The sequence below is a fragment of the Leptidea sinapis genome, chromosome 32 (assembly GCF_905404315.1).
Source record: "Leptidea sinapis chromosome 32, ilLepSina1.1, whole genome shotgun sequence".
NCBI classification, from domain to species: domain Eukaryota; kingdom Metazoa; phylum Arthropoda; class Insecta; order Lepidoptera; family Pieridae; genus Leptidea; species Leptidea sinapis.
The window spans coordinates 1,938,485-1,963,177 of NC_066296.1; the positions used below are offsets into that span (position 1 = coordinate 1,938,485).

The following is a 24,693-nucleotide window of genomic DNA, read 5'->3' on the forward strand; positions in this document are numbered from 1 at the left end:
CTAAAAAAGAAAAAAATCCTATTTATTAGTATACGATTTTTGTTTTTAAATAGCAGAAGCTTCCTTCCCAGTTTAACGACCACATTAAAGTTTGCTAAAGTAAACTACCAGACGAGAAAAAGAATGTCATATTACCATATTTTTAGGTACCTTATACCCTGAAATGTTACAAATAAAATGTACACGTTAAGTTTATAAAACATTTAATATTCATTCATTTAACATTAATTAACACTTTATTCTAAATGGTACCCACTTAGTACCTACTTATAATCATAACATTATTAACAGTATCATAAAGTAAACACTAAATTTGGAATCAATACCAGAATTCACATAACGTGGTTCTAAATTAAATGACTAGATTATAGTTTACTCGTTTCTGTTAAATCTCTTGATTGATTTTTTTCCGGTGCCTTACGGTCGTCAGCGAGAAAAGCTGCCAATATTGCTGATGCTAGAAATAAACAAGCATATTTATAAATCCTATATTAAATAAAGTGTAAATATTTATGTCATTAGGTTAGCTCGGCCACGCTTCTCTGTGGTGCCTTCATCATTAACCAACTAAACCCCATATAAACTTTCACTCTTTTAGGAATCAAATTCATATTAACACCAAAATTTTTAACTAACCAAAAGCATGTAGGTATGTGAAAATTATTGCATCTTGCTTTACAATACAATCGTTCATCTATTGTTTAATCCCCCTTGCGGTGAAATACCCAAAAATCAATATGTTCTTATTAGTTAAGCGACGCGATGTAAATGCTTTTGATGAATGATGACACACACATGTGTAACAAAATATAAAAAAAATGTGAAATAACATTTTGTGGTACAGGTTACAATAAAATAATTTACTTTCGTATTGATACAACACTTTTTAAATGCAGCGACCGTCCTATGGCATATGGCTATTTGAATAAGATGTTCTATTATTACGACTTGGCCAGACCTACTGATGCATATGTTTATGCATGGTAGTTTTTGATGTTCAATAAGAGTTTAAAAAATCTTATTTTGAATAAAAATATTTGAATTTGAATGAGTTTAATTAAATATAAATAAAATAGCTTTTGGACTTTATATTGCCCTAGAACGCAGTCATATTTAAAAAGTAACGGTGTTATTACAAAACAATAATTTAAACAAGGCTTAGACACCTGTTTTGTTACACAATGACGTAACTATAGCAACGTCAGTGACCCAACAATAACGACGTCTAAAATGGAGTTTATCTTTTTCTATTACAAAACAGTGTTTAGCTTGTGTTTAACTAACACGTCGTTAAGCACAACATAAACTGAAGTGTACAGGAACATAACAAATAAAGGAACGGATCGCAATTTTTGACAGCTGTCATCTATTTTTCATCAAAATAAAACCTAAACCTTCTGAGATATATTCGTTAGACATCAATTTAGACATACTTTAGACAAGCATTGAATCGTGTTAAAATTTATGGAAATTCTGAAGAATGTTGAACGCTAAACAACAGAAAGAAACAGATTTCTAATAGAATCTTGCTTATGATTAGTTTATTCGGACGCATATGTTTCCCGCGTTTATTGCAAGGCTGCCTGACATTTGGAAAACTTCAGAATTATCATTGTATTGACAATGTTGTGAGCGATATTGTCAACATTTTACATAATATTGTTGGTTTATTCTCACGTATACTTTTTTACTAAGTTTATTTGTAAGGCCGCGATAATTTATTTTATGGTCAAGATTATTTGTTGATACTGAACAGTATTTTACTCACATGCAAAAATAGAAGCGAATCCGTAGAAGCCTGCTTCACAATTACTTTCCAGTAACTGATTCAAAATTTGCACCGTAGCGAACGTGCCAATACGACCGCCACTTATGCTCAAAGACACTGCCAGCGCCCTGAAAAAAAAAAACAGTTTGTTTCCCACAAAGAGCACGATTGCGGCAAATGGACAAGTTGACAAAGACAACTCAGTGTTTTGAAGTTACTTTGTAAAAAAAGGTTAAAACAAACAGATATCTACTTAGGGGTTACAACTCATGTTTTGTTAATATCAAAAAATAACAAATGCATTTGTATGGCTATCCATTAAAAATTAACAAGTAACATAACGGTAACGATGTCATGTAAAATACTGTAGGTATATGATATAAAAGAGTGGCCTTTGAGTTTCTTGTAGATATGTTCTTCTCACGAGCTCTTATTTTTCCGAACATACCTATTAATTAGACTCAGTAATCAAATTACATAAATAATAATAATAACATTGACACACTCTTACACAAATTTTCTTGCCCCAAACTAGGCATAACATGTACTATGGGTACAAGACAACGATATATTTAACACAATATACTTACTTAAACATACATAAATACAAAAAAACATCCATGACTCGGAAACAAACATTCATATTCATCATATATTGTACCTACCGGGATTCGAACCCGGGACATCTAGCTCAATGAATAAAGATATTTTGACTTTGACTCAGCAGGCAGGGTCACTAACCACTGGGCTATAGGGATCGTCGAAATATTTTTTTTAATGACATAATAAATTTTATTTTACTTTGACTTTGCTTGGATTACCTCAAATGTGTAGGGAACAACGACACTGCAATTGCAGTATACAGTCCCATTACAACGATTCCAAACAGGAATATAAGGAAGAAGATCCCACTGGCGAATACGTTGTGTACCAGGTTAACAGCAATGCCGCAGAGGCCGCATACAGATGCTATGATTATTACCATATTGCGGCGCCCGACGCGGTTGATTACCTGGAATACAAGTGAGCTGATGATACTTATTACAATATTATAATATAGATTTATTTTGCAACTTCTTAGAAACTGTCCTCGTATCGAAGTATTAACATTACTGTGTTTCGGTCTGAAGGGCGCCGTAGCTAGTAAAATTACTGGACAAATGAGACTTAACATCTTATGTCTCAAGGTGACGAGCGCAATAATTGTGGTGCTGTTCAGAATTGTTGGGTTTTTCAAGAATCCTGAGCTGCACTGCATTGTTTTAGACGGGGCGTATCAATTACCATCAGCTGAACGTCCTCTCATCTCGTCCTTTATTATCAAAAAAAAACTTACCTGAAGAAGGACCTCGGAATGATCCGAAACTAGTCATTAGCAACTCCGACAAACTCTGAGTATAGCCGTTTTAAACAAAAAAAAAAGTTTATAATGTCAGTAATTTTTTTTTAGGTATTAAAATGAGTATTCATGTATAAGTAACACTTACAATGCTCACAAAAAGGTTGAAAATAGAATGTCCAACTCCCAAACCGAATACTATCAACATTGATGTTACATTGATTGAACATGGAACTGCATTTGGCTGAAAAATAAAATTATTTTTAATAAACAATTTGTTATGTTTTGAAGTGATAACCCTCACTTCTGGGATTCATTAATAACAAATAAAACGTAAAAAAAAATTATAAACTATAAACTTTTTCAACTTCAGGGTCCTGGGAGCCTTAAATTCACTAGGCTGAAGCGCCACTGTATTCAGGGACTAGCAGCAAGATTTGTGGACATGAATTGAGAGACTTCTCACCGGAAAAGCCACTCCAAAACACAACACCAAAATACGATCATTTTCAGACAGCTTAATGGATCATTGTTGAAAGACAGATTGCCAAGACGCAGAATACAAAAAGAAAAAAAAAACAAAAAAAAAACTATGCGGGATTTCATTTCAGTTTTATTTGTGTAAAATTATTATTTAGTTTATAAAATTCACAGCTAATGGTGCTAGCATACTAACCTAAATATTTATGTTAAGAAGATTTCTTTGAAGCTTCATTGTTTAAAAAAAAATGATGTCGGGTTGTAAGCAGTATTTATTTGATATATTTTTTTTGCAACTGTCAGCCTAGTGAAACTCGCTAGGAAACAGACCTATTCACTCGATTGTATGAAACGTGCAGTCATTGATAGATTGTCAGGTGACAGCTATAATCTTGTAAAAAACGGAAATAGACAAAATTCACTACATTAGAACTACTAGTTACAAAACTTAGCCGGATTATACTTCGTCGCCAATCGCCGTACTGTAATTACTACTATTTCAGACTAATTTCAAATCACTGCACGTTTGATAATAAACTAAATTTCAATTTATCCTTAGGCCTCCGCCTCTTATTACGTAGTATTTACTGGTATTTACATCCTCTTTGGCAATAGTTACCAAATAAATATATATATATATATATATATATATATATATATATATCATTTTTTAAAGACCTATCCATAGATCCCACACATATGGGTTGATGAAAAAAAATTATGATTTGCATTTCTAAGTATGTACCCCGAAAATTTAATGCTTTTTTTTTCTATTTTTGTGTGAAAATGTTAATGGGGTTCACAGAATACATCTACTTACGAAGTTTCAACAGTATAGTTTTTATAGTTTTGGAAAAAAGTAGATGTGACATACACGTTCAGGCAGACAGATATGACGAATCTAAAAGGGTTCCGTTTTTTGGCTACGGAACCCTAATATAACCCCGTTGGGTAAATTTTTCAAAAAGTTTTAATTACAAGTCAATGCCCTGTTTTGCAAATAATGGGGTTGAGCATGAGCATGTAATGTTAAAACTGATATATTTTTAACCGACTTAAAAAAAGGAGGAGGTACTCAATTCATTAGTATTTTTTTTATGTTTCCTATCTCAGAACTTTCGACTGGGTGAACCGATTTAGATAATTCTTTTATTATTGGTAACAATAAGTGTAACTAGAATTAGATTAATTTATTAGATAGTATGAAAATACTCAATTAATTTGATACTTTTTAGTGCATATTATATCTTTTGTTTTGGAATAGCTCTTTTGAAGTCGGTTTTTTATGTTAAAACTTGAAAATAATTGATACATAGATTACTTACGTCTGGTGGAGTGTGAAGACTGGCATTGATGACACCGCACAGCGTCAGATCAGAACCCTCACCGGTTTCGACTATCTCAACTATCTTATTGGTAATCGTCGGGAACCATATCAAGAATGATCCTATTCTGCAACATATCATAACTACTATAATTTCCAGGGGCAAGCTTAAATATCATTGCTTGTGGTAGTGTCGTGGCACGAGTCGTTGCTCTTCCTCAAATGTGGCGAGCGTATGAATTTTTCTTAATAGTGATTTTCATTATTACAGCACTAGAAATCAAGGATTGCTTGTAATGTAATAATTATAGTAGGCTTCATAAGATACAGAATAGCTTTAAGGGTAAATGTATACAATTTTATAATAAAGTCAGCCACTGTACAGGAATTAAATATATTAAATGTTTAGAAAATGAAAATAAATTTGATTTTTTTATTAAATAATGGCTCTGTCGTAAATCCTAGTACTCCACAGCTGAATATCTAAGTGATCCGACAGCCTGGGACTAGATTATAAGTATTTTATAGCAATAGCAATTACAGTACATTATTGTATATTTGATTAAAAAGAGCGCAAAAAAAGAATGATGGGAGGGTTTCTTGCGCCGCCTCTTCTCTCTCAGAACTTCATTTGTTTCCGAAGCGGTAGTAGTGTCTAGTATATTAGAAATGACATCTATCTATCTATATATATAAAAATGAATTGCTGTTCGTTAGTCTCGCTAAAACTCGAGCACGGCTGGACGGATTTGGCTAATTTTGGTCTTGAATTATTTGTGGAAGTCCAGGGAAGGTTTAAAAGATTTGAATAAACACGAAAATTTTCGGATTTAAATAAAAACAACAATTTTGATTTTCCTTTGACGTGTCCCCCGTCGTTCAGAAATCAAATAAAAATAATAGTTTAAAATTAATAACTAATTAGAATTTTTATATTTTTCTAACTTTCTAATGAGGTAAAAAATAAACTTTCTCAAAACACGGGTAACACTTAAAAAAAGGAGTCCTTTTGTTTGTTTTAAGTTTATTTTATACAAAAGTTTAGGTCTTTTATTTATCGATTGAGGTAGTATGAAGTCTGCCGGGTCAACTAGTCAAAAATAATTATAAAGGAACCAATTTTGAGAAAATAAATGCCTTTTAATGGCGAGTTAGAGCAAGATACTTGTAAACGGACACTGCGTGTTGTGACTGGGTGATTTGTCAGCGCGTGCCCCTTTACTAGTGTAACCTAAGCTTAAACTTTGTTGTAAAAGGCATAAAATTCCCATTTCCATTTTTTTCGAAATAGATTCTTCTAATTTTTTTTTTGTTGTAAATTCAAATATTACCACCGCTTCGGAAACAAATGGCTCTCTGAGAGAGAAGAAACGGCGCAAGAAAGTCTCCTTATTTTGCGCTCTAAAAATATTTCGCTGAGATCACGCTCCTGTGGTGGCCTGGACATTTTCTTTATTTATAAAATGTGTTGAAGCTCCTACTGTTTTTATGAAAGAGGCGAAAAAAGGATATCATCACCACCATCTGAACGTGTGGCAGTCCTCCACAGTGCGGTTTTCAAGGAGCTTTCTTCCACGTACAACAAAGCTGTGGAATGAGCTTCCTTGTGCGGTGTTTCCTGGACGATACGACATGGGTACCTTCAAAAAAAGCGTGTACACCATCCTTAAAGACCAGCTACGCTCCTGTGATTCTTCTGGCGTTGCAAGAGAATGTGGGCGTCGGTGATCACTTAACCGTATACTGGTTTGTCTTCCTTTTCCATGAGAAAAAACGAGCGGACTTGATATTAAGTGATCATCTCCACCCACCAGAAATCAAAATCATGCAAAACCAGAGAAATCATAAGCACGTACACTTATTAAAAAGAAAATATCGCATCGTCTAGTTTATCGTATAGCTCCCAAGTACTTTTACTTTTTCACTTTTTATGGATTTAATGAAAGGAGTCGTGTATGTGGATTTGATTCAGTCTTTTCAGACATCAACATCATCATCATCAGCCGGAAGACATCCACTACTGGACAAAGAAAAAAAATCCTCGACTTTTCGACACGAAATTTCCTTCGCTGCCCTCTGGGGGGCCTACCAACACTGCGTCTTCCGGTAGGTGGTCGCCATTCGAGGATTTTACTACCCCAACGGCCATCTGTCCGTCGAACTATGTGCCCTCCACTGCCACTTCAGTTTCGCAACCATTTGAGTTATGTCGCTTTTCAGACATGCCATTACTAAATAACAAACATCCGTCAATTTATCATACGGAAAAAGAATTATACTGAACTGTTGAAAGAGGAATAGTGCAGTTATAATCAGCATAGACTTGAGCAGCGGAGGCTTAAATAGTGGCAAGAAATGTTGCTTAGAGGTATTCTGGTCCGTATTCTTAGCTGGTGTCTCCCTTGCAATGGCCTGGATCTAAAAATAATCACAATTATTATATTAATATCAATTTGAATGCCCCAGTCTCTATTTTTTTGAAAACTTAAAATAGGTTATTTCATCAATGGGAATTTACTAATTTATTTCAGCAAACTTCACGGCATTACTATTTTACAAATTAATACTTTAAATAATATACATGTATTGCCTTTAACAAAATTAAACAGGTTAAATTACAATTCATACGAATATTATTAATGTGAATGTAAGTTTGTTTGTTACCCTTTTACGCCGGAGCTACTCAACCGATTTTGATGAAATTTAATACATCGATAGACTAGAGCTTGGGAAAGGACATAGGCTACAATTTATCCCGGAAAAATCCATGATTGCCGCGGGATATGTGAAAAACTGAAATTCACTTCGATGAGCTATAACTATACCAAGAGTAGATTTAGTTTGCTACAGCAATCTTCCTCGAAATAAGATTCATATAATATGTTGGGAACGGGAGCGAAAACGGGAACCGGAACTGGAATAGGACATAGATAATCTTCAATTCCAAACTTGCTTATTATTTTAAAGAACCCTTTATCTACGCGGACGTTGCTGCGGGCATCAGCTAGTGAAATATAAACGCTAATAATAATATTCTATACATTGTTTAAACTATTCGGTCATTATATAAAATATTAAGAGGTACTGAATATGTGTAATGTGCTTGTACTTTATAATAATTAAATTGGTATTCGTATGCCTTCTTTCTCGTTATGGTATCAAATTAAAATACTAACTTCTGCGTTTTCTTTTTAATGGAAGAGTAAAACAAAAGAGAAAAGAGGAGGAATCACTGTAGCGTTGCCGGCCTTTAAGTGCTTGAACCACTTACCTCGGCTGTCAAAGTGCTTTTGTGCCTGTTTGATATTCGCCATTTTGGCGCTGTTGGCCACGTAGCGAGACTCTGAGGTACTAAAACTATTGATGTTAACCTCAACAAACCTTGATAGATGGTGGGAAACTATTTACAAAATCTGTACTTTATTACGTTGATTTTTTAAGTATAAATAACACGGAAAACGAACAAAATTAATTCAAAATGCAAAAATACTTCAGAATATTGTACGTTCCTTCGCAGCCATTTGTATTATACGTCAACATTAGACTAATAAATTAATTCACCGTTAATTAATTCTTTGGACGCTCGCGAGTGCCGCTTCAAATAGGCACAAAAAATTTGCTGTCAAACATATAAAACAGCCTGTCCAATGGTATGTATACCGTAGCTTGAACACGTTTTTTTAATGTATCGGCATCGAAGCGTGGTTAAGTTCCTTGAAAACCGCATTGTGAAGAAGTGCTGGACTAAATGCAGCAGGATACTTCGCATTCACCGAGTACTAGATCTCCTACTATTAGAGCAGCTCTGCGTTAACATGATTCATTATTCTTTTCATTCTTTCATTATTCACTTCGCGAAAGGTCAAAATGATGCTCTCTCCTCTAAGCTTTACAATAAGATTCATGCGAAGAATTTTATCTACTAACTACTACTTAAGTCTTAAGCAATTTTGAGGTGAAAAGAAAACCACTGGCTATATTAAGCAATTATCGTATTAAGAAACGGAAAGTCTGCTGAGGAAATTCAAGTGTAATATGATTTACCTATGAAGTAAAAATATTTTTGATTTGATTTGATTTGACAGTTGTAATCCCCCTCAACCCACGAATGTTAGTTGGGTTACTTATCCAGTGGCTAACTATTCATCCAAAAATTTGAGCTTCGAACATCAAACATTTACTCGTTTAAAGTAATATTACCCCGAACTCCTCCGGTGATCCCAAATGATTTATTTTGTGTATTTTTTGTAAAATCTGCAAAGCTTCATCCACTCTCCCTTTAGAATACATAAACTTTGGGCTCTCTTGCATGAAGCCAAGCCACACAGCAGAAACAATGCTCGGAACAGAGTACACCATCAGAAGTGTCCGCCATGAGTTCCAGTATATACCCAGTGTTGGAAGCGGTATGGAGAATGTTAATGGTATGATGGGTATTGCCAGCACTGAAAAATATAATCAAGATTATTTATATAACACTAAATTCATAGTACCTTAAGTAATGGATAGATTAAAATTAGACATCGATTCAGTGTTAATGTAAATAGCAGGAGTTACTTGAAATTTACATATATTTTATATAGTTGAGTTGTTTAGCATTTTACCAGTGGAAGGCTCCTTCGGATAGCATGCCGGCTAGATTATGGGTACCACAATGGCGCCTATTTCTGCCGTGAAGCAGTAATGTGTAAGCATTACTGTGTTTCGGTCCGAAGGGCGCCGTAGCTACTAAACTACTGGGCAAATGAGACTTGTCATCTTATGTATCAAGGTTACGAGTGCAGATGTAGTGCCGCTTAGAATTTTTGGGTATTTCAAGAATCCTGAGCGGCACTGTATTGTAATGGGCAGCGCGTATGAATTATCATCAGCTGAACGTCCTGCTCGACCATTATTTTCATAAAAAAATATTGTAAGTATACACTTAAAATAAAGTAGGTTCTGTTTGCTTCATTTATTGCAATATTTTTAAGCAGGTTCTAAAAACTGAGCCGCGGCAAGCTTTGTAGAGTAAAATGAGCTCCGCGAGGAGCTTCCAAGGAATTTCTTTTCCTTTGAAATTCTTGACAAGATTATAGCAATTAATTATTTATTTGATAAGGGAAGCTGTATCGTTGTACCTATATGTCGCAGGTATAGTATCAAAGCCTTGATAAAATTACAATTTCACAAGTGGTATTATAATAAAACCATAGATTGTATAATCGACTTAATTTCTTACAATTTAACCACCTGGTTTTAGTGACATTGTAATGTCAATGACAATGGACTGTGAATGAAGTCGATTCAAATTATAATATCACTAGTGAAATTGTAATATCACGGCTTTGACAATATACCTACGACATATGTACTGATGGTGATTCATATATCACCTCTTTGGACTCTTTAGTATACAACATATTATGCTGCTAAAAGAGAGGCTTTTCAAAAAACAAATGAACATGGGATACACGGCTTTATATATGGCCCCAACTGTATTGGAGTCCCTAATGGTTTTTACGTTTAAATATCTTATTTCATAAAGAGCAAAGATCAATGTAAGGATTTTTTATACTTTGCCTTTTAATCCTTTTTGCTATTTACATAGTATTTGTATAGTATAAATTGTACTTGATTGTACTCTATATTTTGGACTAGCTAAGACGCTGAGCCTAAGTACTGTTCCTGTAAGTGCGCCGTGAAATGACCAAGCTTGGGCTTATTTGGGGGGTCCAAATAAGACATCCCCAGAGTAGATCGTGTTATGTTTAACTAACAGGCAGCTGAGACAATTTATTTGTCTATTGGTGTGCCTTTATTTTGTGACTACGTTTTTTATGAGCTTGGAATACCTACCAGCCATAATACCCTGACCCAGAAGCGCCCAGCAGGATGCTAACAGCACCACCATGTTTCGTTTCCTAGCCGGTACACACTCACTCAGCATGGTCAATGATTGAAAATACTGCCCCGAAGCACTGGGGAAAACAAAAATTTATTCAGCTGCTCGTAATTGACCTGAAGACCTTCTCTGATGTATAAAATCGGTATAAGATGCAGAAAGAACACACTAGAGATGTGTGTTGCATTGTAATTGTATGCCAAAGGATCGATCTTGATAGTCGATGATGAAAGACGCTTATGTCTGTATCAATACAGAATGGTGAATGACGATTTCAAACAACCCCAAAAATATTGTGAAACAAAATAATTTTTGAAGTGAGAAATGCTTTAGCGGCGTTGAGCACTTTTCTTGGGATGGGTATAAAATGATAAAATCGCGTCAGGACACGTGTCCTGATCGAAAATTCGTAAGAAAATTTAAAATTGAAACTATGGATGAAAGTTGATTTTTCTGAGACGTAAACTTTTTAATGTATGTATGGAGTTCTGAAGTGTTAATTTTTTTCTGTAATATAAACTGTAGTTTTTGTTGTATATAGCGCAATTAATGAATATTGTATTTAATCACATAAATGCTAGTACTTTTATTCTGATAAATAAAGCATTTCGTGCGAAATAATTCCCTAACCATTCCAAAATATTCAAAAATGCAAAATGTTAAAACAGTAGACGGATGTAACAGTTTGGAAACTAAGCCTTGTTGATAAAATACTTACCTACACGTGCCTACACTCCATTGAAGCAATAGGGATGTCATGTTATTTTTCTCTAACCGACTTTAAAAAAGGAGGAGGTTCTCAATTGACTGTATGTTTGGAATGAAGTTACGGACCCTAAAAAGTAAAAAGCGTAAGATTTTTTACGTTACATTACATAATATGTCTACTGTGACGTTAATGTTCGAGTTTTCCCTTCTGCCATTCCCGCCCGCCTGCCTTTCTTCCATTTTTTTATTCCTGTGGTTACGACCATAAGTTTGTCACTTCGCTCTCACATTTTTTTTGCGTCATTTGCATTCTTAACAGACTTCAAAAAATGTGGAGGTTATCAATTCATGGGTATGTTTTTTTTTGGTATTGTACTTCATACATATGATGGATAGAAACTTTGTAGTTACTTACAGTACAGCGGCTAGAAACTGTAGACATAGCAGCATGATCCAGTTGAGAGAGATGCTTGCCAGAGAGTTGACTCCAGCTGCCGATAGTAGTGAGATAATTAACATGAAACGCCGACCGAACACGTCCGTCATATATCCCCATAGTGAACCACCTATGATTAAACCTGAAAGTTATCAAAACTCTTGTTATTATGTTAAATTAAGCATATAATATAAATAAATGATTTTAAGCTTTTATCATCGCGGAACTGTAACATTGTACTTAATGATTATGACAGGTACTCACGATACCCTTATAAAATTGATTAATTAATTTAATTATTTATCTAAATAAGGTTTCTTTATTTAAAAAAGTTTATTTATAATATATTTATTTTTTGTTTATCCTTTACATCAATACCATGTGTTTTGGGGGCCCGGTGGCTTGTAGCACAGGTATTCGTTATGTATTTCAAGCACCGGTCTTTCACAATTAAAACAATGTTTAAATATATATTTTAATAAACTATGTATACTAAGTTTTTATTGTGAGAGAAAATAAATATATTTTGAATTGTATTGAATATATTTTATTGATTTGGTGCCGATATTTCGATCCAATTGCATGAATCGTGGTCGCGGAGGAACTGCGAAGGCGGCGAGAAACTCTTGACACATTGACACTTAACACTAATAGTACATCAATCTGTCCACGTGGCGCCTAATTCGTTTTGATCTTTGATTCCCGTATTCACGACACACACTACTGATGACGTCTATATTTTCGGGTCTTTTTGTTGCATTTGTACTGCAGAGTAAAACGTGAAGCGGTTAGTTAGCGCCGCGTTTAGCGGTCTAAAACCATCATCCCTATAATTTTAATATAAACACGATTCATGCGATTGGATCGAAATATCGGCATCAAATTAATAAATATATATCGTGAGTATCCATCGTAATAATTCCAATACATATAAATAAAGATTAACACACAATTCATGTAATAAAAGATCATAAGAAGTATTTAAATAGCTGCCAGCGATAAGAATGACTATGAATCATATTATGTAGGTATTCTTAAGGGTGTCTGAACAATAATTTGCACACGATATATTTATGTTACTAGGTCAAAACTAATATTGTAGAATTTTTATCTATGCTCATTTCATGCTAATTTCAAAAACGATTCGAATGTGGTTTTGTGTTTCTTTTATTTCAATCGGTTCACAATCAAAAGGACTTACAAATAGCTTTTGCCATAACTAGGAGTGGAAGAGGTCGGTGAAAATATTAAAATACATAAAACTCTGTTTTTTAGGGTTCCATACTTGAAAAGGAAAAAACGGAACTCTTATACCGTCACTTTTTTGTACGTCAGTATGTCTGTCAATACAGTTTCTCTCGTGCAGGTATCGAGTTAAAATTAAAACGATATACTCAAATCTACATCTATCTATTGGTAGGTCCCCCACTAGATAGACTGACGATCTGGTCAAGATCACCGGAATACGTTGGATGAGGGTAGGACCGATCGTCGTGGAGATCTTTGGGGGAGGCCTTTGTCCAGCAGTGGACGTCATCTGGCTGATGATGATGATGACTGCTATCTACAGTTGCTTGAATCTAAAATTTAAATTAGTGAACGCAAGTAAAGATACGGCCGTTTAAACCGCAAAAAACGTATAATTCGACTATCTTAAGGCTATCAAAATTGAAGGGGAAAGCCTAGAACTGTGAAAGGAGAATGGGACTTTTGGGGCTGATGATAAACAAATTGAAATATACCTTAAAAAAAGGGTATATTTTTCTGATTTAAAATACAAAAAACTAGCATATTTTGCAATCTAAAAACCGAATAAACATTAAAATAAAGAAAATCGGTTAAAATGTAATCGAATGAATATTTAATCGATTAAAATAACATTAAGATCCAGTTGTTTTTAAATAATATTAGGTGCATAGTTTGTGTTCGAATGACCATAATTTCTCAGCAAAAAAAAGAACTGAGCAACTAATAAAATTTGATAAACAAAATTTTATAAACGATGCGGGATTCGAACCCATGACCTCCGGCGTTCCGTGCCGGTGCATGCTCTAACCAATTGAACTAATGGTTCGAGTAAGACTGAGCAATTATTTTATTATTATAAATAAATCGATCAATAAATCGATTGACATGAAAACTCGATATTATTGAAATCCTCGTCCCGCAACGCTAACTTCACTTTGACAATGACAATCTGACAGATCATTTCGTTTCTTCGTCATTGTCACTACTCAAGTACCTACTCACTTCGTTTCTTGTTGTATTCGTTGAGTTACCGACTTGTTAACTACCTACCCAATTGATTTCCAAGGAAAGTTGTCTCTAGCAGTCTGTTTTACAATTCATGTATGAGCTAATTAGTACCTATAGGTATATTATTCTTATCTGAGCAAATAAAACTATCTTTTATTTTAGGTATATTATATTATTTCTAATTACCAATTGTCTAATATTATAATGCAAAAAAATGTCGTTACAGTAGTAGTTAGATAAGTATACGGTATTTTTTTCTATAAAAAATACGCAAGGTTGGTACGCAGCTAATATAAGTATGTGATAAATCCTTAGCAGCTAGGCATTTAAAAAACCTACTATAGATCAGCTGTCAACATATAGTTTATGACATAATCTCATTTTTATGCTCCTAGATTGACAAATCTTGCAAAATTTTCAATTATGGATTATTTAAATTTTACTTTCATCTTATTATCACCTGGGCCCAGGACTGTATGGAAACGTTTCAATCTCCTTTGGTAACTAATACCGTCTTTGTAGTTTACCTATACAAGTATAGGGACAAATCAAAAAACTATACATTTGTAATTGCTTAAATCATAAACAAAAATGTACAGAACGATCTCATGATAGCCCCAATTTCAATACTGGTTTTCAGTGTATTCCTTCGATGTCGACCTGTTGTCAGCTGCTGTGGTGACCACAGCCCTTTTTGTACTGGACTTTTAAAAAATGATTTATGTATCGCTCGTTCATCTTACCGATAATAGGGCCAGCAGCAAGGAATCCTCTTTGAGTAACAGATGTTTCCAGCTCACAAGTGCTAGCCGGTATAATAATGGTGGTCCCGTACGCAACACATACAAACGCTATGGTTATCAGACCCGTAGTTATTGTGAGCATGTAGCTGTAGAGACCAAAACCTGCAAGTAAGCAGAGAAGTCTATTATATATTTTTTTTAATTTGATCTAATTAAGTCGTCAAAATGGACGAGCACCTTCCCATGTGGAATATGCAAGTTCTGAGTGTTATCAAAAGCTACTCCTTGTAACTTCGGGGAGGTGTCCCCATAGGGAACCATGACCATACGGAAAAACAGAAAGTCGATCCATCTGGACTCTTAACAATAATGGAAAGGGACCGCCGACCATCACAAGGTAAGTACAGTTCAGACAAAAACTGTTTAGTGATCTCTATTTTACTGGGACTCAAGCGTGCGGGATGGAACTTCTCTCATCGTGCCCAGAACGTGTGACACTGAGCTGAAGACATTGCTAACGAGTTTATTCCAGCACTAGTTGTAGCCCCGGACTTAAAGTCAAAGTCAAATATTTTTATTCAAGCAGATTAGTACCTAATAAAACACATTTGAATCATCTATTGATTTTCTTACAATACTTCTTTTGTTACAAAGAATCAGCACGAAACTTTTTCTATAATAAATACTTTAATCGACATAACAATTATGAAGTAACTCTACATGAAGGTTAACCCTTGTCTATCCAATCCTAAGAAAAGGTGACAGCTCGGATTTGGCTCTAACTACAGGCCTATTGCTATATGTGCAGAGAGCACTCCAAAACCATGAAAAGCACAAATAACTACCAGCTCTTGTTATACCCAGAGGGTCACCATTAGATTAACAACCAACACTACGACTTTAATCATGGCTCGTATGGATTAACACGGATCTGGAGAACTTTTGGTAGACCTGACACATAGATGGGCGGCGGTTAGCGAAAGTCAGGAAGAAGGCCTGGCAGTTAGCCTGGATATAGCTTCTTATATGGGCTTCGATCGTGTATGGCACGAGGCGCTCGACCTCATCGTTTGGGCTTCCGTAGAGTTTATGCAAAATCCTCGACCACCTCAACCATAAAGCTTGTATCTTCTATCAGTGTCGAGGAATGGGGTGAGATTAAACTTGTTCAATTTTACCCCCAGAAGACCCGAGTTTACGCTTTAACTACAAAAAAAATATTTGTCATATTACCTATTAAGCCCACTTTTTTTATGAAAATAAAAGTCGAGACGAGCAGGAAGTTCAGCGGCCCGATTCACATAATTTTACATGAGCGATATTGCAGCGACATCTGTCGTTCACCTACGATTCGTATTCACGTGATTTAAATCGCACGTTCAAGAAACGATCCTATACAAAAATCGCTAAAGCGTATTCACGTCAGCTAGACGGACTTCAATCGTTGTGTCAGTTGTATTCTGCTATCTTTTCACAATCGGTTACAAACGATTTAATGTCAAATCGAACGTCTGAGAAGTCGCTGAACTGAAGTTAGTAATTTGCAGTTGTTGGCTGTTGAAAGTTTTTTCATAAACATGAATATCAGCTTGTTTTGGCTACTTTTGGATCTTTCCGAAAGGGAAGACCGGCTAAGAGAACGTCGACGCCGAAATAATATGAGAATCAACAAATATTTTGCTTTCGATATAACAGATAGTTACGGAGTTCGTGAAAACATTTCGCTTTACCAAGGATGTAGTCCTTGTTCTTAATGAAGACCTCGTTCGTCTAATTCCATGAGAGCGTAATACTATACTTAGTTTCCTATTTAGGTTGGTAGGTACCTACCTACTAATCTGACTAGATATTTACAATATTTAAGACTTTAATTGAATAAATTATAAAATCATGTGCTTTTTTACATTATAGGTATTAATAGCACTAGCAGTTTATGCTACAGGATCTTACTAAACCATTGTTGGTCAGAGTAATTTCAACTCGGTAGGTAGGTATCTCAACCTACAGTGTCTAAAGCAGTGCGACAGGTGACTAAAGCATTCAATGATGTTGAGTTATTCAAAAAACATATTTATTTTCCTTAACTTTCTCAGGATGGAAGAGATAGAATAAAGAGAAAGTATTTATTTACCTTTACCTATGTTATTGGACTAATTAAATACCTACTTAATTATTTACTAAATATTGTAGGTACTTATTACAGCTTTTATGAAATAACTAAAATAGCTCAGTAAGTAATTCAAGCTGACGCACGGTTACAATCTTCTTCGAGCTCATTTTGTTTAAACGAACAAAACGAGACGAGAAAGAGTTACCTACACTTGGACGAAAATCCAGTTTGACTTTGACTACCTTTTTACTACTCTACGACTTCAAATATTGTTAGGTTGAGTACTAGTACTGAGCAAAAGACTCTGATATCATAATAAACATATTTAAAAGAATAAGGTGGAAAATAAATGAATAGTAGAATTAGACTGGCAATGTCCTATCGCAAGTCGTGAATAAGTCGCTGAGTTTCAGTCCTATTGAGTTGTCGTCCTATCGAATCAGTACGTGAATACCAATTTTGGACCAAGTTTCAATAGGACGACTTGTGAACTACAACGATTTTTGGATCGTTAGAATATACGTGAATCGGCCCGGCCTACTGTTGATTGTTATTGATACCGCTCAAGATTTTTGAAAAACACAAAAATTCTGAGCGGCACAACAATTGCGCTCGTCACCTTGTGACATAAGATATTAAGTCTCATTTGCCCAGTAATTTCACTAGCTACGGCGTTTTTCAGACCGAAACACACTAACACATTACTGCTTCACGGCAGAAAAAGGTGCCGTTGTGGTACCTATAATCTAGCAGATATCCTGTGCAAAGGAGCCTCCCACTGGTGTACTTTACGCGTATCAGAATACTGGGTTTCGAAATCTAGAGAATTCACTAGATCTGGGGTCATCTAGAAAGCAAAACCCAAATTGGCTTCAATGAAAGTGGTAGTCATAGAAAGAGCAAGGCCGGCCTACATTCTAGCGCTCTACAAAGCGGGTGTACGGACATTTATAGAGTATTGCCCTCGGCTAGATTACTCATTCATTTATTGCGTTTCATTTCCTCCTTCCGCGTTTGTTACGGGAGTATTCCGAACTCTGTTTCGCCTGATTCCTCCGGCGAATTACGCATTTGCGCTACATGCATGTGTTGTGTTATTTGGTCAAGTTTATTTAGTAGTCAGTTAGTATTTAAGTGTATTTTTATTTCTTCATCATATATTATGATCGCCACACATCATTTCGCCGAGAATCATAAGTCCAGGTGTCACGATGTAGGCTTATCATGATTTTCTGAATCTATCAAAGCCAAGTAAGTATACGAAAGTTCAGTAAAAGGTCTATAATAGCTGTGGAATTGCAAAAGCCCCTTGGAAACCCTATCAGGTTAAAGGTCAGCAACGCTCCTGTGATTCCTCTGGTGTAGCAAGATAATATGCGCGGCGGTGATCACTTAACACCAGGTGACCCGTCATCATCCCATCCCGTTTACAGAATACTTAGCTGAAAAATGATACTATGATTTGACGCGCAGTTGTTATAAATTAGATTATTATTATTTTATTAATTGCTACAATCGTTTTTGATATTTTAAGTAAACAGAATTTTGTTATAGCACACACAGTGAGAATATAACCCATGAATTAGATCAATGACACACCACAAATAGTTCTTCTTACTTCAATAACTGAAACTATTTGCAGAAAAATCCACATCTTTTATCAAACATATTATTATACAAAATATCTTAATTATAGAAATTGAATATCATTATTGTACTTATAATATTAAAAACATAAAATTAATAAAGTATATAAAATAATTAATCTATTTTATATATAAAATTCTCGTGCTCCGGTATTACCAAACTCCTCCGAAACGCTTTAACCGATTTGTATTATATTTTGTGAGCATATCGGGTAGGTCTGAGAATGGGCCAACACCTGAATATTTTTTTTTTAATTTTTTGATATTTTTTTATTAAGATTCAGCATTAAAAATAATAAACATACAAGTTCAAATTTTCATCCGTCTACGATTAACACCTATTTTTGTATCGTGATTTTTATATTATTCTGTTCCATCCACAGATCCGCAATAGGGTTGCAAGATGGCAGTCGAATATAATAATTATTGTAGTATGATAAATTTTATGTACGATATTATATTTGATAGGTCTGAGAATCGGGCGTCATCTATTTTTTATACCACAAATATTTTAATTATTGATTTTTTTATTACTATATAATATGGTAATACAACGTTTTCTGGGTCAGCTAGTTATATTATAAATACCCACAATTGCATTATATTTCATCGTTATTTGGTAAATGTAACTGGTTAAACGTATGCCTAATAGATAAAGATTTAGTTGGCTTCTGTATAAATGCAGAGAACCAGATTATAGCAAGTGTCAATATATAGATAGCATTATATATTTAGCTAAAATTTTAGCCCCTTATTTGGACTGACTAAATAAAACACAATTAATCATTGTTCGTCCTTACGTAAAAAACGTAATATAATTTAAAGACCGATAATGTTTCACATATAACACAATATTTAATGCTTTTAGATAATCAGTAAGATGAGTGTAATTTTATATTTTGTGAGATTATAACAACAGTAAGTACAATTATTAATATTAAGATAAGATATTTTGGTGATATTTTTTATGATAATTCTGTTTATTTTTGTTTTGTTTTTATTTTTATTAATTAATAAATAATAATTAATTGTTTGTTTTATGATAAGATTTTATGTTTTTTTATAGAAGAGGAGGATGAACGAGTTGGCCTTTTAGGAAGTTCCTGGAAACCCACTTGTCTACTAGTTATGAAAGAAAGAAAAAATGTTTATTGACGTCATTATACATTCTGATAATAGTTCTTAAAGTTATACTAATCTAATTATGATCTAATGACGCCAATGGGCCCCCAACTCAGCATAGTTGTGGTTTCGAAAGAATCCACGACGCTGGTCTGCCGTGGAAACCCAGAGAGCGCTACTAACGCACAGTCCTGTCACACGAAGATGTACAAACTATTAATTCTCTATGAGCACAAAGCACAAAAAATAGTGAAACTCGGATCTAAAATTAAAACTTACAACAAATAAAAACAATTAAACTTGATTTAAACTTGCCACACAAAACAAACTAATTTTTTTAAATATTTTAAATTGATTTTTGGATATTAATGAGATATTCCTTGTATTTTAATTTAAATAAATAAGGGCTTATTATATACATATAGTTATGTTGTTGCTAAGGTTGCGAAACTAATTGGTCATTATTTTAAGTACCTTTCATTATAGGCTTATCACAAAACAGTGAAGCATTGTGCTCTTTAAATAATTAATTCGTATTAATCTATACTAATATTATAAAGCTGCAGTGTTTGTTTGTTTGTTTGAGCGCGCTAATCTCTGGTGCTACTGGTCCGATTTGAATGATTCTTTCAGTGTTGGGTAGTCCATTTATCGAGGAAGGCTATAGGCTATGTTTTTTTTTTTTCAAAATTAGGGATCCGTAATAAAATTGCTATTTTGTAACACAAGGTGTAAAATCGACCAAGGTGTAAAACCTATTTTTGCGTGCGCTGCAAAAACTATTGACAATAGAACAAAATGATTTACAGGCTATAATATAGGCAATATTTTATTACTTATAAAACTATCGCGTGAATTATACTTTATATGGCAAAACAACGTTTGCCGGGTCAGCTAGTTAAAGATAAAGTAAATACACTTCACGACAATCTTGTTGGAGGAAAAAACGAGATCCTATTTTTACATTAATTGATTCCGGCTATTGTTTTAGAAACTCTTGTGTGGAAATTTGCGACCAGACGTTAAGAAATAGGTTGAAGGAAGCCAAAAATTTACTTAAGGCGAAGAGTAAGCAGAAAACACGCAAACATGGTGTTTTTACACAAGTTTTGTGGTGAAAGTATAGCGTTTCGAGCTATGAACACTACTTATTCCTGTTACACATATCCTTAAGTCTTATTTGTAAGTTCACTTTTTAACTTCAAAGAAAAGTGGTAGTTCAAAAAAGCTCGGCAGTGTTAACTATAACCAACAGCAAGCATTAGCAACCTACAAATAAGACTTAAGGATATGTTTAACAGGATTAAATAGTGTTCATAGCTCGAAATGCTATACTTTCACCACAAAACTTGTCTAAAAACACCATGTTTGCGTGTTTTCGGCTTACTCTTCGCCTTAATGAAAGAATATCAAATTTTTTTTAATCAAACAACAAATTGGATTTTTATTGAAAATTACTGTAAAACAAAATATTCAGATACGGTTTACGGTGACATTTTAATTTATCTTGTAAACACGGAAAGTATTAAAGTACGAATAATTATGATAAGTAATGATAAAGTATTGTAATAATATCCAGATAAAATAACTACTGGTGTCGCATAGTATGTGGAAGGTTATGCGTAGGCTGTTACCATCATCTCAAGATGAACATGACAGGTTTAATTTAAGGTTCTTTTTTTTTTAAATAAGTGACGAGACGAACAGGACGTTCACCTTGAGACATAATATGTTAAGTCTCATTTGCCCAGTAATTTGACTAGCTACGGTGCCCGTCAGACCGAAACACAATAATGCTTACACATTACTGCTTCATGGCAGAAATAGGCGCCACTGTGGTATCAATAAGCTAGCCTGTGCAAAGGAGCCTCCCACTCCTTGGTGACAGTGTTTATTTAACCTTTATTGGTATAAAGTCGCCAATATGGTTCTTTTCTGGGCGGTCCACAGGAGACCTACTCATGTAACATACTTGTAGATGGAAGTATCTTACTGTCTAAGGGTTCTATATACAAAACTCTCCCTGCTGCAAATTAACGACCTGCTTGAGCTTATCTGGTTAAGCAGAAGACAAATTAAAATGATTTAAAAAAATTATTTTATTTATTTTTTTCATTTATTAATTTTAATTTAATTTGTTTACATCTTTTGAATCAATGCGCATAATCAAATTAGTTATTTCTGTGAATATTTGCGTTTGTGACTGTATACCTTTGATTCTCTCTTTGTTATTATTGTATCTGTGAAACATGTGTTAGGACGCATCTATATTTATATTTTGTATCTCTTCTTATATTGTTCAGTACTTGTGGTGTGTTTGTTATGTTTCCTTGTAATAATAAATAAACAAATAGTGATGCAGTGTCTACTACTCAAGCTACAAAAAATGACATTCAGGTCCTAATAGAAGCTTTAGTTGAGCAGATAAATTTGGTAGAAGTCCTCCATGCTGTCGCCATGTGGGTCAAAGATAATTTGGTTAAATTTAACGTCAACAAAAGTCAAACAAGTCTATATGGCGCCTAGCGGCTGTGGGCTTATCAACCGTACTATTCAAATTCAAATAGTTTTATTCAAAATAGGATTCACAATCAGTTATTGAACGTCAAAAACCTGATTACCTTGGATTAAAAATAAAGCTTCAATTTCAGTGTGTTTTTCATGTTATAGACCCTTTCAAATATTCAGCGATATATTACATGAAGAAATCTTCTTAAATATATCAATAATCAAGCACTAGTTAGAACTTATACTGAGTTCTTGCCATTTTAAGATTTTTCTGCCAAATACTAGCTGACAGCACTAAATTTGAGTTCTGAGAAGAAATGATAGTTGGGGACGAATCAGCGAGTCAGCTTCGAATAGTACCTAATGCAAGTTGGCTTATTTGTATTTAAGATATTAGATTTCGGAGATTGTGCTCAGGCGTAACATTATTTAAAATCTCTCCTCATTTCACTATAGGATTATTAGACGCGAGAAAGACCCTTATAATTAATACCTATCTAGTTAATATCTTACAATAAAAAACAAATACTTCTCGTTTTAGTAACTATGTGAGCGGATAAGCTTTGGATAATCTTCCAACCTCTGAATTTTGTAACAATAAAATGTAGTATCTTTAAAACTTTAATAGTTTTAATAGATATCTACTGACTCCCCTAAATCCTAGGTCTTGCTCTCCATCGAATTATGGCAGAAGAGCTGTCAGCCACAGAAAAAATGTACTACAGTCACAGTATACTGTTATTCCTAACCTGTAATTCCTCAGAAACCTTGGTTCTCCAAATTTAAAATTCCCAATAATTCAGTGATATCAACTATATGTCGTTTACGTTTTAATCATGCTTGTACTCCAGTATTTTTAGCTAAACTAAGAATTAGGGACAATTCCCTTTGTGAATGTGGTCTAGATGAGGGAAACGTGGATCATTTATTCTTCAATTGCCCTTTAACGCAACCTTCTTTGTATAATTTTATACCTCCTGAAGTTCCCCGCTCAACTTCCTTTCAATGTCTCCTCTCCCTAGTTTTCACTCCTTTTGTATATATTTTGTATAAATATATTAAAATAAATAAAATTAAGTTGTAAATAGCACTAAGTACTTATCAAATAATTTAAGTAATTATATTTGTGTATGTCCTTTATAGTCTCAACAGCATGTATATTTGTTTCAGGTATAAGAATGTTAAAATATCATCCCCACCATCTGGATGTGTGGCGGTCCTCCACAGTGCGGTTATCAAGAAGCTTTCTTCCGCGTACTACAATGCTGTGGAATGAGCTTCCTTGTGCGGTGTTTCCGGGACGATACGACATGGGTACCTTCAAAAAAAGCGCGTACACCTTCCTTAAATGCCGGCAACGCTCTTGTGATTCCTCTGGTGTTGCAAGAGAATGTGGGCGGCGGTGATCACTTAACACCAGGTGACCCGTACGCTCGTTTGTCCTCCTATTCCATCAAAAAAAAAAAAAAAACTTGTTTCAATCTTTAGCACCGATCACTACCATTAAAATTAGTAAACAAATACTCTAAGCTTGGTGGTCTACCTTAACGTGACACTGGCAAACTTGTGGTATACCTTCCACAGGATAGTAGGAAGTTAACAGTAGTAGGAACTTCCATAGTAGGAAGAATAGGTTGGAATATTATGTCTACTGTGCTACAGTTGAAATTGTGGTTATATGCCATCCTACGTATCAATTACAATTGTCTATTGAAGGTACGCCTTATGAGTCGAATAACACTAACCTGCTTTTTCCAGAGCCTCCTCGAAATCCACTTTTTTATTTTCGTTCATATTTATAATTATATAATCAATCAATTAACAATAATTTAGTCTCAACACATCTACAAACGCAGCGGCCCCGCGTGGCTTTACTGATTATCTGAACTATAATCGACAATAATCATTGATACAAAGTACGGATGTGAGCGCAATTTGCGATATCTCTTTAATTTCCTACATCAAGGTGTTCTATTTTATCATAATTTTACAATACTGACTACCCGTTGGTCTAGATATATTTGTCGGTCTCAGTGAGTCTTACATCTTTGTGCCGTTTGGTGTGGAGACACTTTGCCCGTGGGGCCCAGAGGCGCGTAGTATGTACAAAGTACTATCTTCTCGCCTCAACAAGGCAGTAGGAAACCCAAGCGCTGGCAGCTATTTCGCTCAACGGATCAGCCTAGCTATCCAACGCGGAAATGTTGCCAGTATTCTTGGTACACTTCCACGTAATGATAGTTATAATTTTATGTAGTCAATAGTATTGTAAATATAATTATAAGATTTGTCTAGATAATAATTTAAAAATAACTATTCAACTTTTACTGTGAGTAGAACTCATCTCATAGGTTTTATTCGTTTAGTTC

At 34.4% G+C, this 24,693-nt stretch overlaps 1 protein-coding gene across 2 annotated transcripts; it reads right to left on the minus strand.

Moving 5' to 3' along the window:
- Window positions 1–186: 186 nt before the first annotated feature.
- On the minus strand, window positions 187–24,197 carry LOC126974548 (synaptic vesicle 2-related protein-like). Of its 2 annotated transcripts, XM_050822077.1 has the most exons (11): window positions 24,070–24,197; window positions 14,939–15,100; window positions 11,919–12,081; window positions 10,750–10,871; window positions 9,112–9,356; window positions 7,196–7,329; window positions 4,913–5,039; window positions 3,256–3,351; window positions 2,590–2,780; window positions 1,769–1,896; window positions 187–457 (listed from the first exon to the last, which is right to left on the minus strand). In XM_050822077.1, exons 1-11 carry the CDS (start codon window positions 24,116–24,118, stop codon window positions 366–368), a joined length of 1,509 nt encoding a protein of 502 aa, XP_050678034.1. In that variant the 5' UTR covers window positions 24,119–24,197; the 3' UTR covers window positions 187–365. The 2 variants fall into 2 exon arrangements, with proteins under 2 accessions (XP_050678034.1, XP_050678035.1); XM_050822078.1 differs by lacking the exon at window positions 3,256–3,351.
- Window positions 24,198–24,693: the final 496 nt, after the last annotated feature.